General features: G+C 43.4%; 1 protein-coding gene across 4 annotated transcripts in view; it reads right to left on the bottom strand.

Annotated features, from left to right (window-relative positions):
• The window catches only part of ogdha (oxoglutarate dehydrogenase a), a 33,402-nt gene that overhangs the window by 6,042 nt on the left and 12,281 nt on the right, over window positions 1–15,079 (bottom strand). For 2 of the 4 annotated variants that reach the window (XM_033972083.2, XM_055224023.1), the window contains 11 exons: window positions 8,600–8,715; window positions 7,095–7,249; window positions 6,197–6,434; window positions 5,088–5,267; window positions 3,962–4,090; window positions 2,993–3,172; window positions 1,958–2,110; window positions 1,525–1,627; window positions 761–889; window positions 414–564; window positions 104–231 (listed from right to left, as the gene is read on the bottom strand). In XM_033972083.2, the coding sequence (XP_033827974.1) occupies window positions 104–231; window positions 414–564; window positions 761–889; window positions 1,525–1,627; window positions 1,958–2,110; window positions 2,993–3,172; window positions 3,962–4,090; window positions 5,088–5,267; window positions 6,197–6,434; window positions 7,095–7,249; window positions 8,600–8,715 (1,662 nt within the window). Of the gene's footprint in view, window positions 1–103; window positions 232–413; window positions 565–760; window positions 890–1,524; window positions 1,628–1,957; window positions 2,111–2,992; window positions 3,173–3,961; window positions 4,091–5,087; window positions 5,268–6,196; window positions 6,435–7,094; window positions 7,250–8,599; window positions 8,716–12,525; window positions 12,556–14,093; window positions 14,139–15,079 lie in introns of all 4 variants that reach the window. The other 2 variants (XM_055224021.1, XM_055224022.1) reach the window with 2 other exon arrangements.

The raw sequence follows: 15,079 nt of genomic DNA, 5'->3' as shown, positions 1-15,079 counted from the left end.
CATTAAAATACATGACTACAGTCAGCATCTATAAAGGGTTATCATGGCAACAGCTTGTTGTGACGTGCCTATGATGGCTTAATGTGTTTGAGTTTTGACCCACCAAGGACGCCGTACTCGGACAGGGAGCTGTTGCAGACTGTGTAAGGAGCCTGGTCTGGGCTCATGTGGTTCATGGGGATACAGGTGCGCTTGTCCACGTTCTGATCATGGAGCACGTGGTGACGGTGGCTATGAAGGGACAAAACACAAACATCAGTGTGAGAAGAGAAGGAGGGATGAGACCACTGATGAATCCACTGATAGTAGATTATTGAACCAACAGAGAAACAAAATCCAACCCCAGGTTTGTATTCATGAGGAGACAGTGGAACATGGTTAAAAGCTTTAAAGCTTCATTGTGTAACTTTTACCTGAAGGTCCCCCTCTCCACATCCTGCCCAGACAGCCTCACATGGATGCCCTCCTTCAACAGAGACCCAAAGGCCATGTACTCTCCCAGAGCCCAGTCCACAGTCCTGTTACGGATCATCTCCCCACGGCCTTTAAGGATCCTGCTTAGACCTGGAATAAGACAAGAGAGGGTTAAACCAGGACTGGACCAGGACTGGGCCAGGACTGGGCCAGGACTGGACCAGGACTGGACCAGGACTGGACCAGGACTGGACCTGTACTGGACCTGTACTGAACTGGATATAGAATAATAATAGTAGTAATAGTAGTAGCAATAGCAGTAGTAGTAGTAGTATTTACTGGTTACCTCCATGTATGGTGAAGTCCTCAACGGGCACAGAGGAGGCCACACCCCCGATGTGGTTGAGATTTTCTTCAGTCAGACCAGTGGACGGGCAGCTCATGGACTTGGGCTGTCCATCCAGAGTAAAGAAACCTACAAGAAAACACAACAGCATGCAGTAAAATAAGTAGTGGCAGTAGCACTAGTAATGGTTGTATTATCAGTAGTAGTGGTAGGGACTAAACAAGAATTGAACCAGGACTAAACCAGGACTACATCAGGAGGCCGGTCCCTGAAGTCCTCAGAGTGTGAGATGGTTCATATGGCACTAACATGTCGGAGACTACTTTGGTGCTAGGCCATGGAGAGAGTTGTACACAAGCAGAGCTTCTTTAAAGTCTATTCTCTGAGTCACAGGTGTCAGAGTAGAGACCTGAGCACAGGACGCATGTGTGAAGTACTTCCTGGTTCTAGCCAGGGACCGAGCAGCAGGGTTCTGGATGTACTGCAGCTGTGTTAAGGCTCGTTTGGAGAGGCCAGTGAGCAGGCTGTTACAGTAGTCTAACCTACTGGAGACAAATGCATGGATAAGTCTCTCTAATTCTGGTTTTGACAGTTTACCTTTGACTTTTGCAATGTTTTTAGATGGTAAAAAGCTGCAGATGTTATTGATGTGGCTGTTAAAGTTCATGTCTGAGTCCATTATTACCCCTAGATTTCTAGCCTGATTTGAGTAGTAGCAGTAGTAGCAGTAGTAGCAGTAGCAGTAGCAGTAGTATCAGTGTTACCGGGCCAGGGTGAGTCCAGCCAGTGCTTGATGTGCAGGATCTTCTCGTCTTTGGAGCGAGCGTACGCCTCTTCACAGATCTTGTCGTACTTCGCAATTTCCTCCTAAAGACAAAAATATCACATACAAATCAGACATGACACACACAGTGATTAGTCCCAACCTAACCGATTTATAATCCAATGTCTTAGGAGCAAGGCCTTACTGTGATATGTTTTCCAATACTTTGATGGACCAGAATATGTAGTGAGGCTGAGTCATTTGGAAGAACAGTAGTGTTTTTTCTGAAAATTGAGATTTATACAGGATTCTATGGAACGCTAGAATGGCTTTCAGCGAGAGCCATTCCACACATCCGTCTGGAGAAAGCCTGGTTCAGAATCCCAGGCATTTCAGTACATGTTTGTACAGATGTAAAGGCGAATTGAATTTACCTCATACTCCTGCCTTGTCACAGCTCCCTCGCTGATCAGTTTCTCTGCGTACTTCTGCAGCACTGGCTTCTGTTTCTTAATCTGTTTATACATGAGTGGCTGAGTGAACATGGGCTCGTCCATTTCATTGTGGCCCATGCGACGATAGCACACCTGAAAAATCACAATAAGGAAATAGACGTTAGCAGCAAAGAAACAAGAAGAACACAGGAATCTTTGAATGGGAGTAAATGTAATCCAAAATCTCAAAATGTGCCTTATTGATGATATTTAATGATAATGGATTTTTAAACAGGCAAAACATTCAGAACAATGTGGCCTAATGGAAAATGTGAAGATGCACTGACTAAATTTTCTGGTGGAGAGTGTGTCCATTGAGATAAGTTTATGTCGTACATTTCAGGCAAAGAAAGAAAATCTCCATGAAAGAAAGCAGCTAATGCACGAACCACAAACATTACAGAGTGCACCTTTAAAGGCCTCTTATGTTTTCTGATCTGTGTTCTAATGTAGTTTACTCATCACAAACAGACCTGGAGTTGTGTTTTGTTTCATTCACACACACTTAACACACAAATACACAACTTTTAACACACAACACACATTTAGGAGTTCTTCTCTCAGACTGAAAACACTCTGTTCCACCTTGTGATGTCATGTGGTAATACAGGAAGTGCTCCACTGTGTTTTTAAACTCAATGCACCTTCACTAGAACCATTTGAAAGGTAACTAAAGGTAAAAGGAGATGACTAATAATAAAGGGTTCCTCAAACGTGTGAATGAAACAAAACACACCTCTAGCTATGTTTTTGAGGAGGTAGCAGCATAACATGACTTAAACCTCACAATAGTCAATTTTGTGTCATATAGGACATTTAAATGAATGCACTGTTTGCTGTCAGTGTTTTATGTTTCCAAGAGAAGTACTGGTTTGAATAAAGTTTGAATTAGATTTAGTCTCGAACAAAGAAAATAATTGTATTTAAATTGACAAAGATGACGTTAGAAGTCCACAGTCATTGCTGCTTTCATACCAGGTCGACCACGACGTCCTTGTGGAAGGTGGCTCTCCACTCTGCAGCCACGTTACACACGTACATCACGGCCTCGGGGTCGTCGGCGTTTACGTGAAAGATCGGAGCATTCACCACACGAGCGACGTCTGTGGGATAGGGGGACGAGCGAGCCATACGAGGGTCTGTGGTGAAGCCGATCTGAGAGAGAAAGAGGGAGGAGGACAGGAGAGGGGAGAATTTATTTATTATTTGAAACGGGACATTGGACATTAAAATATCAAACAATGTAAATGTGGAATGTTTTGCCAATTTGAGGTAATTTTGATCAGTTCTGTGATGCTGAGTTCACTGTATTATCTGCACTGTGTTCGCACTATGGCTCCTCCTCCCATGAACTACAAAAGGAAATTAATGTGGGTGAAGTGTCTTGCCTATGGACATAACACAAGTTGGTCTGAGTGTCCATACAGTTAATAATAAAAATGCATTAGCATTTTCCAGACACTCAAAATCACCTTACAATTTGGTGCGTTGTTCATTCACTCCACACTCAGTGGTGGGCCACAGCTGCCGAGACAAACTGACAGAAACAAGGCTGCCAATCTGTGCCATCAGCCCGTCCCACCACCAAAATTTCCACAGCACATTGACACTAGACAATGTAGGTGAAGTGTCTTCCAAAAGGACAAACAACAGTTTTTTCCACTGGCGACCCCCCTGTCACCTGGTATGCCCAATGGTATCACATCTAAATACTGACCAAGCCCAGCCCTACTTAGCTTCAGAAATCCAACGAGATCAGACTTTGAAGGAGGTGTGGCCACAGAAGGAGGTTTGGTCATAGTACCCATTGTAGTAGATGAAGTTGTCGTATTAGCAGCAATAGTAGCGGAACCAGCATTCGTCATGTTAGTGGTAGTAGCAGCAGTAGTAGTAATTGTGTTAGTAGTAATCATTGTAGTAGTATCAGATTTCGTCCAGTCTCACCTGATTGTTGACGACCACGTGCACGGTGCCGTGGGTGGAGTACGACGGCAGGTCCGACAGGTGAAACGTCTCGTAGACGATTCCCTGACCGGCGAACGCGGCGTCTCCGTGGAGCAGGATCGACATCACCTGAACAATGGCAGTCAGAAAGTCCACTTTAAAGGGCCTGTACCTGATTTGAACTTATACTTGTCTAGTTAAATGCTCTTTACAACAGGTATCGTGCAGTGAAAACAGATAAATAAGAAAAATTTAACTGTAAAATATCAGTTGTTTCTGTGTCATGTTGCAACTGATACTTTGCAACTGATGTCATCAACATTCCCTTTACTCTGAGGTTTCACTACAGAGGTGTCCAAACTTTTCTTTAAGGGCCACATATAAAAACACAGACAAAGCAGAGGGCTGATTGGGGGTCATAGACTGGTCGCCAATACAGTGAATACTTTTAAAGCTAATCTAAAAACCTTTTTATTTAGGAAAGCTTATTGTTGATGTTTTTAACAATTAGTACTGGTTTAAAGTTTTTGTTTTATTGTAGCACTCAGATTCTATGGAATGAAGAAATGTCGGGTAAAAAGTACAGTTTAAGGTAATATGGGGCAATTCACCTGAAAGCTTGAGGGCCAAGAAAAATTGGTTGGAGGGCTGCATTTGGCCCCAGGGCCACAGTTTGGGCATGTCTGCATTAAGACAATCTGACCATAAAGGATTTAGTTATAACTACAGCAGATGAGCTGATTTCTGCTGTGAAACAATTCCTTCTCACATAACTTTATTGCTACAAGCTAGCTAGCTTAGCCAACAGTTTTTCAGTTAGTCGCTCTCACCTTTTTGTTGAAAATCAAACTCCTACTCACAGGCTCCTGAAAATGTGTTGTTTGAACCCATTTTGCATTTTTCTCTTGAATTTTCAGACTATTTTAAAACTTGTTGACAATGTTTTATGTGTGCATTGTTTTGCCATGCATTGTTTCCATCATACATGTACCTATAGAACACACCCAGTGTAATGTCACTGTGAATTATCAATATCACAGTATCAAAAAAGGACCAAGTGGGCAGGGCTAAAACATGTCCCTGGCCTTTAAACTGCCCTAAGCCTGCGCAGCACCCCTGTTGTTACCCTCTTGCCGTCGTTGTCTCCGCAGTAGAACTGTTCAGCTTTGGTCTTTCCCTGGACCACAGGATCCACGGCCTCCAGGTGAGACGGGTTGGCCACCAGAGACAGAGTGATGTTTCTGTCTGTGACGCGGTTTATACGACGATGGTACATGCCCAAGTGGTACTTCACATCCCCAGAGCCCTGTGACCAGAGAGAGGGTCAGAGAGGGAGAGAGTCAGAGGAGGAGGAGGAGAGGGGGTCAGAAAAGAGGATTAGAGTGATGTTTCTGTCTGTGACACGATTTAAACGATGATGGTACATGACCAAGTGGAACTTCACATCCCCAGAGCCCTGTGGCCAGAGAGAGGGTCAGAGGAACAGAGGGGGTCAGAGGAGGAGAGGGTCTGAGGAGAGGAGAAGAGGAGGAGAGGGTCAAAAGAGGAGAAAGTGTCAGAAGATCAGGGGAGGAGAGGGTCGGAGGAGAGGCTCTAAGTCAGAGGAGGAAAGGGTCTGAGGAGAAGAGAAGAGGAGGAGAGGGTCAGAGGGTCAGAGGAGGAGAGGGTCAGAAGAAGAGAAGGGGTCAGAGGAGGAGAGGCTCTGAGTCAGAGGAGGAGAGGGTCTGAGGAGAGGAGAAGAGGAGGGGAGGGTCAAAAGAGGAGAAAGGGTCAGAGAGCCAGAGGAGAAGAGGAGCAGATGAGAAAATAGGGTCAGAAGAACAGAGGAGAGAAGCAGAGGAAGCAGATGAGAGGCTCAGATGGGGCAGATGATGTAGTGAAGAGGATCCATAAAACAAAGGAGAAGAGGATGCAGAGGAGCATATGATGCAGAGGAGCAGAGTATGAGAGAGATGATGTAGAGGAGGAGAGGAGAGGGATGGTGTAGAGAATGGGAGTAGAGCAATAATGCAGAGGATGAGAGGAGAGGGATGATGCAGAACATGAGAGGAAAGGAATGATGTAGAGGAGGAAAGGGATGATGTAGAGGATGAGAAGGATGATGCCGAGGATGAGAGGAGATGGATGATGCAGAGGATCAGAGGAAAGGAATGATGTAGAGGAGGAAAGGGATGATGCAGAGGATTAGAGGAATGATGCAGAGGATGAGAGGGATGACATAGAGGATGCTTGCACCTCGTCGGCCGCCTCCAGCTTGGAGTCAAACTGACAGAAGATCTGCTCGAGCTCTTTGCGAATGACGTTGGCAAGCACGTTGAGGCGCCCCCTGTGGGGCATGCCCATGATGACGTTCTCCACTCCATTCTCGGAGGATTTGTCGATGATGGTTTTCAGAGCTGGGATCAGAGACTCACAGCCCTCCAGACCAAAGCGCTTTTCTGCAGACCACTTCTTCTGCAGGAACTCCTCAAACCTGAACACAGAGAGGAGGGGGTAAAGGAGGTTTTGGATTTGTTGATAAAAGTATAAATGTTGCTATTCGTGGGTTTCAGCTTCCCGTTATTTGTAACATTTTAAGTACTTTTTACCATTCAAAGGATAGAACATTTAGTTTAATTGCTAGGGCAACAATAGATCATCTCCACCATGTAATACAAAGCCTGCTCGGGTTTGGGAGCTCAAAGAGAAAATACAGTGAACTATACTTAAGCAGGTACTACTCCTGTTCCACCAAACAGGTAAAGGGTAAATCAGTGGAAGAGAACATTTTGGTAAAGGGTATATGTAGGTCTGGAATGTTCCACAGTATGTCATTAAAGCAACTGGTGCCATTAGACACAGTTACAAGTCAGATCTATGGGGAGATGTTTCCATGTTAACAGTAGTAATGCATTTTTTTGAGACTTGTAGAACTCGTTTCTGTGTGAACTCCGCACACCCGACTGGGCGACAGGTGCGTAGGAGGTGAAGCACTTGTCTAAAAATTAAATAGATTTAATTAAATTAAATAGGTAGATACCTGAAGAAGGTCAGAGCGACCGAAACGTTGTATGGAATAAAATTGCATTAAGAGTGAGACAGTGTGCGGGAGTTTTTCTTTAATTTTTAGACTTGTAGAACAAAATAGACTTACCTGGTGGAGCGGACCATGCGAGCGAGCAGCGTCCTCTTCTCCTCCAGAGTGAACTGCATCACTCCTGGAGTCTCAAACTTTTGCCTGATCCACTGACACTGCTCCAAGTCATTAATGAACATGAACTCTACACCGATGTGCTGACAGTACGCCATCTACAGGACAAACAAGGAACAGCAGGGTTAGAGGCAATACCTATCTACAGGACAAGACAAGTCATTAATGAACATGAACTCACTATGCTGACAGTACGCAATCTACAGGAGAAACATGAGAATAGCAGTGCACAATTTGCAACAAAGCATTTAAATCAGGTTTATCACCACATTAGGAATCCTGCTTTTGACCTTTATTTAATCTGGATAGACTCGCTGAGATTAAGAATCTCTTCTTGGGACTCCAGAGGGGACATTACTGTACACGTTTGAAACCTACACAGGTACAGGGTGAACATGGAAACTCCACACAGAAAACTTGGTGTAAAAAGTTTGAGAACCACTGACCTATGCATTCATAAAAGGTATTACTACAAAGATCCTGTGGTTTGTTCTTCTGTCATGTTCAGAATCAAGTACAGGACCTTTTAACATGAAACTAAACACTAAATTTACTTTTTTGCTACTAAACTGTAGATGTTTAAATACTACTGCCTACTGTTCCTAGAATTTTTTTTTTCATTTTGGTGCTTTGGGTGGCTACAGCAATTTCAAGTACTATGTGACATCACACATAACTGCCCTAATTAGATTAGATTCTGATTATAAACACAAAATTGAAGTGTTAGACCAGACCCCGCCCATCCTCCCCCCTCACTCTCCTCTTTAATCCCCCTGACCCGGTCCCTCCTCACACTCCCCTTTAGTCCTCCAGACCCCGCTCCTCCTTCCCCATCACGTTCCCCTTTAGTCCCCCAGACCCTGTCCCTCCTCCCCCCTCACACTCCTCTTTAGTCCCCCAGAACCGGTCCCTCCTCACGCTCCCCTTTAGTCCTCCAGACCCCGCTCCTCCTTCCCCATCACGTTCCCCTTTAGTCCCCCAGACCCTGTCCCTCCTCCCCCCTCACACTCCTCTTTAGTCCCCCAGAACCGGTCCCTCCTCACGCTCCCCTTTAGTCCTCCAGACCCCGCTCCTCCTTCCCCATCACGTTCCCCTTTAGTCCTCCAGACCCTGTCCCTCCTCCTCCCTCACACTCCTCTTTAGTCCCCCAGAACCGGTCCCTCCTCACGCTCCCCTTTAGTCCTCCAGACCCCGCTCCTCCTTCCCCATCACGTTCCCCTTTAGTCCTCCAGACCCTGTCCCTTCTCCCCCTCACGTTCCTCTTTAGTCCTCCAGACCCCGCCCCTCCTCATGCTCCTCTTTAGTCCTCCAGACCCCGCCCCTTCTCCCCCCTCACTCTCTCCTTTAGTCCTCCAGGCCCTGCCCAATTTAGCAGCTTTATTCGAAATAGTTGCAGGCGGACTTTAGGTGTTTATCTTTACTGTTTGGTGTTTTTGTTAAAGCCTCACCTCAAGTCTCCGTATGATCTCTTTCAGAGGCAGAGCGCTCTCAGATCCTCCAATGAACGTGGTCGTGGGCAAACGGAAAACCTTATCCAGATCCGACTCATCCAGACCATAGAAGCCTACAAGTCCCATCATGCACCAGGGCAGAGAAGGGGAGGGAGGGGGAGAGAAAGAGTGAGGGGGAGGAGGCAGGTGAGCCACAGAAAAACAAGACTGGTTACAAATTCAAAAGTTACTTAAAACATGAACTGGATGAGATCATAGTTTACATGCACAAAAAACAACATTATCACTGTTTTATTAAGAGAAGTAATTTTAAATATGATGTAATCTGGAATTTATGGAAAAAGTTAAACATGGTTGTTTTTGTGCATGTAACCGCTCCAGAATGCAAAGGCTGCGTTCAGAATAAGTCTGTTGTACTGTACTACCGGGGCTGTACCTGATTTAAACATGTGAGAAACTGAACTAACTCATTTTAAATGTTTTGCAGTGGTCCAAAGTCCTCACTTACCTTATGCATTTAGAGGATCCAAATTATTCACCACGATGAGTTTACAAGCACTTTTCACAACTTTCAGAAACCAGAGTGGAGTTTCGTTGAGACAGTAATAACAACTAGCATGCCAACAGTGCACTTCCTGATTCTTGGACAATAAAACACTTTATACTTAGATGCAGACAGTACACAGCAGACTTATTTTAACCTCAAGAGGTTCTTATACAATACATCTGTATAGGGGCAAAAAACATTTTGCTCAAAAACATGAAACAAAAATCAGGTACAGGGCCTTTAAGAACAGGGGTAATTTTTCTTCTTATAATAAAACTCAATTTTAATTAAGGCAGGTGAAATAATTACATTTTAATCAAGATTCAGTTACTTCTAATGGTCAGTGATCAACTCTCAGTGCAAATCTTCTGCCACTAAAAGACGCAAGTGGTTTGGAGCAGACACGAGACTTAAAGAGGAAAAAAATTTGACTTTTTTGTGTAGACAATGTAATCCCTCATTTGTTAAGGAGTAGTCCATGTTAGAAAGGGTTTCAAAAGTGATTATCCAAACACTGTTTGTGTGTTGGCTTTTTGGTGGGAGCCAGTATGTCTGATTTCAATCAGGACATAATGAACCATAACGATGTTGGCTGTAAACAAGGGCAGGGCAGTTTCACTCCCAAACTCCTGCCTTAAAATATAATGAATCCTAATGACTCAACCCAGTACTATAAAGTTGAAAATGGCTTCTGGGTGGAACCATAAGCTGTACTGATATTATTTGGCCCCGCCCACTTTGCCGCAAATGCTCACTTTTTTGGTGGCACTTCAGGTTAAGTGGGAATCCCATTCATTTAAATAGAGAATCTGGGAACAGTTTTAAAATTTGATATGAAGTAGGTTTATGTGTGTAATATGTTCAGTGTCATGTGAACAACACTGCACCGATTCTCTGGCGGCTTTAAAACAGCTCTGTAGTCCAGACAGAAGTTATTTACTGTTGACATCGGCCCATGCAAAATAATACAACCCCAATGACGATGGCGACGCCCACAGCAACTTCTGCAATAAGATGATTTTGGACTAAGTGAGTGCGACGTCAGCCACAGCGTTCGGCTCCAGTCAAATGAAGCTGATCGTGGATAACAGTTATAGCGGCCAATTTGGAGCAGAGTTACATATTTGTAATTTTGACCACCCGTATCATAGCAACTAAAGAGCCAATCTGGAGCAAGGTTACTGAGGATAATGCTCTCTCCCCGCACCGCTGGTTTGTCAGAGAGCAGGCGCTTAGCAACACTGTCAGTCAAACCTGTTGCTAACACTAGAGGGAGCGACCTCGAGGAAAAAAGGCAGCCGATTTGTCTGTTATTAATGTTCATAACTTGATTTAGGGACATTCAGGGAAATTGTGATATAAAACCACAGGGTCATGTAGAGTGGGTTAATATGAACATTTTAAGACCAAAATGATGAGTCTGATAGCAACAGTTACAGAGAGAGGGACCACAGTTTTTCCATAGAAAGAGAATTGGAGACGGAGTCAAGGGAGCTGGCAGCGCGCCCATACTCACTTTCTGTTTGGAATGCGGCAGCTAGCAGGTTAGTTATGTCCATATATATTTGGATATATATGAATGAGATATATTTTGTGTGTGAACTGATTAAAAGTTTGTATTGTTTATGTTAAGGAATGGGGATTCAAAATATTACATTTGATTTTAGAGAGAACTCTGACCATTATGCGTGACTTTGTGAAATTGAACGCAACCTTTTGTACAAACTTTAAAGAATTTTTAAAAACATTTTATAACTTAAAACATTTCAATCGGGAAGATGCAAAATACATTCTTCAAAGCAAAAATGTAAGTAAAGCATTGAAGCAAGTGAGTGTTTAGAGAAGAATGAGATGTAAGAGATGAGACAAGGAGACAAGGAGAGGAGAGGAGGAGAGGAAAGAAGAGAGGAGACAAGGAGAGAATACAAACCTGACCTTAACCACAGCAAAACAAAGATGACTACACATCAGCCAATCGCAGCAGAGATAACCACACGTCTTTAGCCAATCAGCACGCAGCCTTTATTTATGTCGGGACAATAACTCAAACTTTCCCAGATTCTGGCCAAAACACAGGACCGGCTGCTGAAGACAGTGGACAAACAGAGACATTCCTCTCCTCACAGAACATGGCTCTAAATTAAACTGTGTGACCAAACCAGGGTCTTGGTGTCGGATTCCGCCAGATGCCATTTTAATTTGAGAGCAAACTACAGGAATTATGGTATAATTTTCCCATTGAGAGATCAATAAAGCTTCACTCTCTCTTATCACCATGACAACCAGCGCTACGTCATCACATCCTTCTGTGGCTCCTGAGTTGATCATCCATCATTTGGTTGAATGTTATTCTGTACTTTATTAGATTAGTTTATTTGAAAGGGGACGGTGCAATAAATATGTGAATAAACATGTGTAAAAAAGCCAGAGTTAGCTAAAAGGCTATTTTTCTCCTGTAGTCCCCTGGCCCTGATGTTAGAGGAGTGATAAAAAATAAAAATCTTTAAACATGTTTTAACTGAAATAGGGCACATATTCAAGTTAAAATGCATATATTTAAAGCGCCACCACGCAACAATCAGTCGCAACTCAACGGCAACAAAATGAACTAACTAAAATACTGTGAAATACAACTCAGAGGCTGGATCTAGATCAGATGTTTTACTTCTGCAGTACCTGCTTTTCAAATGGTGAAAGAAGGGTGCATTTAAGATGTCCCCGGGGCTCCATCTCGCCCCCGTCTCTCTCAAACCCTTTGACATAAATAATGGAGACTAAAATCACCGCAGGTTTATATTGCACTGAAAAATATGTGTCCTCACTGTGAGCGGGCTTGCCTCTCCACAAATCTGACTCTGATTTGGCCTCCTACTGGTTTCCATGGAAATGTTGTTCCTCTGACTATAATAATCCACAGTATGGCATAAAACTTCTTTGAGAATGTTAAAAAGTATATTAACGTTCTTTTTCCATATAATCATGCCAGTGGCATGTCAGCTCAAGAAGCTTACGCAGTGTTGAAGGCATAATATACTGTAGATGTAGTTTGTCCGATTGTGTTGCTGTAGTAAAACTGATCGTGAAGGTTTAGGCTCGTACACAAGGACATCTGGGAATGAGAACATTGCATTTTAAACCAATTTAGAGCCCAGGAAATGATGATTTTAGTTTAGTATCATTGTTGATACAAGAAGTTACAAACTGAACGGCGCTTTACGAATGAACAAAGCTGTGGTCTGAAACCTCCTTTGATTCTGATGGAGGAGAGGAATAAATGGCAACATCACAAACTCCAGCTCAAACCCAGAGCCAGGCTTACACTAATCCAAACTCAAGTGAACCAGGCTCATTTGACCCAGGCTTAGCTCAGGTTTACCACGTCGAATGATGCCTCTGTACACCGACTCTGCAACAAACCACAAACCTACAGCTTTAGCCACGCCGCTAACACTTTCACACAGTCAAAAGCACTGCGCTAAAGCTGAAACTACTGCCTTTCTTTTAGAACAGGCTGAAGAAGCTAATGCTAAAGGCTAATGAGGCTAACAAAGCGACTGAAGCTAACAGGAAGCACTCAGGAAACAGCAGTAAGTAAACACTGCTGAATAAATGTTTAAAGTTTGTCTCTTGAGAGCTTCTTGGAAGAATATTTCACTGCACAACAGCATTTTGAAATATGGAAACAATGTGGACAATTTGAATACACGCTACAAATGAGCAAATGAGGCTATAGTCAATAGTTGCGAACTTTAGCATTAGTTTCAGCTAGAGATGCATCAAACCAAAGTAAAATTTGATTGGTAAATTAATCTGAGTCCGATGAAAATCATGGACGGAGGAACATTTCCCGGAGTCACAAAATGAACTGACCATTCTGAGGTTGGGAGGGAGACTAAATATGCAGGATTACTCAACTCCAGATGATCATATTGGGAGAGCAGTGGCTTAGTAGCTAGCCTCACACAGAAGGTTCCTGATTCGACTCCCGGGCCTGTGAGTTTACATGTTTATATCTGTGTCTAGGTGAGTAAAAAAATATGACATTTACAAATCTGAAGTCACAGTACCAGGTTGTAGCGGCTCATAAACTCAAATTACAGACGTCCTAAGTCCAGATGATGTTTCATAAGGTCAATTCATCAGGCCACATTGTAAAAGCCATTTGGTTATTTTTGTTATAAACAATATGCTTCAGATAAGCCAAAATCATCTGTGGGGTTCGTGGTTTGTGCAACTCAGAGGGGAAAAGCTCAACACCAACTCCGTATAATGTGTCTATAGACTGAATATAAAGTCAGCAGAGGTGGGGAAGATGCAGACAGGTATGTACAGGCCGTTTGTACCGCACTCTTAGTGAAACAGGTTTGCTCGTCTGCAAACAGAGTATATGGTCACATGGAGCTCAGGGTCACATGGTCAAAGTGGCTCAAACAAACTCCTCTGGCTGCACCATGCCTCCTCTCGTTTGATTGAGAACTAAAATACAACAAGATCTTTACATAGTCCAAGCCCATCAGCCTCAGAGCTAATGCAGGGTCTGTCACAATGTTGTGTTTGTGGAGCAGGGGGCGGAGCCAGGGCTCAAAGTGCTCTGAGGAAACCTCGGAAGAAAAGAAGCTGATTGAAGTATTTTGGGCTTCTAATTATCTGAATAAATTATCGGTGTGACGTCATAATTGGCATTATTGGCCATTAATCATCTGCAATCAATAAATAAAATAATAAAATAAAATAAAATAATATTATTGTGCATCCACATTAAAAAATACCTTAACAGTAGTTGGTCTTGGATAATAGAGACCTACACAAATGGTGACTTTGCACTGAAGTCTAACTGTATTAATCTATTCCTTTTGTTCATGTTGCCATTGTCCAGTGAAACATCCTTCTCTCTACTGGTCTAAAGCAGCAGCAGCAGTGTTCTGTTCTAAGCAGAATCCCTACCTCCCACAGTCAGAACTCTGATCCTCTCGTTGAACACTGACACGTCTGGTCCAGCGGGGGCAGTGGAGAGACACCCACACCATTAGAATACAGTTCACATTACAACAGACAGCACACGGCAGCCGCAACTTAGCCAGAACAGAGCCGCAACAAAGCCGCAACAGAACGAACTGAGCTCCTATGAAATACAACTCTGAAACCAGAAGAGTATCTCATATATATATATATAACAGAGGCTGGGTCTAGATGAGCTGTTTCAGTTCTGGGGTACCTGATTGTCAAACTGTGAGAGGAGGGGGTATTTAAACTGGCTCCTTCTCGTCCTCCTCTCTCACAAACCCTTTGGCACTTCTCTGAAAACTCATGCATGTGAATACTAAACGTGCAGAGCTTTAGAACAGCTTTTTCAGACAGTGAAGCAGGTCTAAGGGCACACAGCCAACACAACCTCATCCAAAAGCATAAAAGAGATGCACACACAGCTCGATACTGACAGGTACCGCAGGTTTAATGGAGGTGATTTGGGTTACAGAATCAGAATGGAAACTCTTATCATTTTGTTTCTGAATTCTTCCAATTTCAAACCAGAGGAGATGTCTTCTGCATTTGAGACATATAACACAAGTAAACAGGAGTGACTGAGTGGACCAAGAACAACGGAGAGTCGGCTGGTGCCAGGCCCTACTTATAATACAAAACAAATATGGCTGCTTTTGAGAAGAAAAAAAAAATCATGGGGTCTTGAAAAATGTGGTGGAGATAAATTTGATTTTATTTGTAAATCAGAGGTGAAAGGTTTTAAGAAGATTTCCACACACTGTCTCACCCCTGGGACACTTTTATTAACACAACGTTTGATGGATCAACAACGAGAGTGCGGGAGTCATCTTAAAACCTTTCCTCCAATGCACCTGTCGCCTCGGTCATCAGGTGAGTCTACACAGAAACGAGTAAATCAGAGATAAGCAATGAGCTCCTTTGTTTCA

This window comes from Periophthalmus magnuspinnatus, chromosome 9 (assembly GCF_009829125.3).
Source record: "Periophthalmus magnuspinnatus isolate fPerMag1 chromosome 9, fPerMag1.2.pri, whole genome shotgun sequence".
NCBI classification, from domain to species: Eukaryota; Metazoa; Chordata; class Actinopteri; order Gobiiformes; family Gobiidae; genus Periophthalmus; species Periophthalmus magnuspinnatus.
Note: the sequence above shows the minus strand (reverse complement) of the source record. Positions and strands in the feature narration are given on the sequence as shown.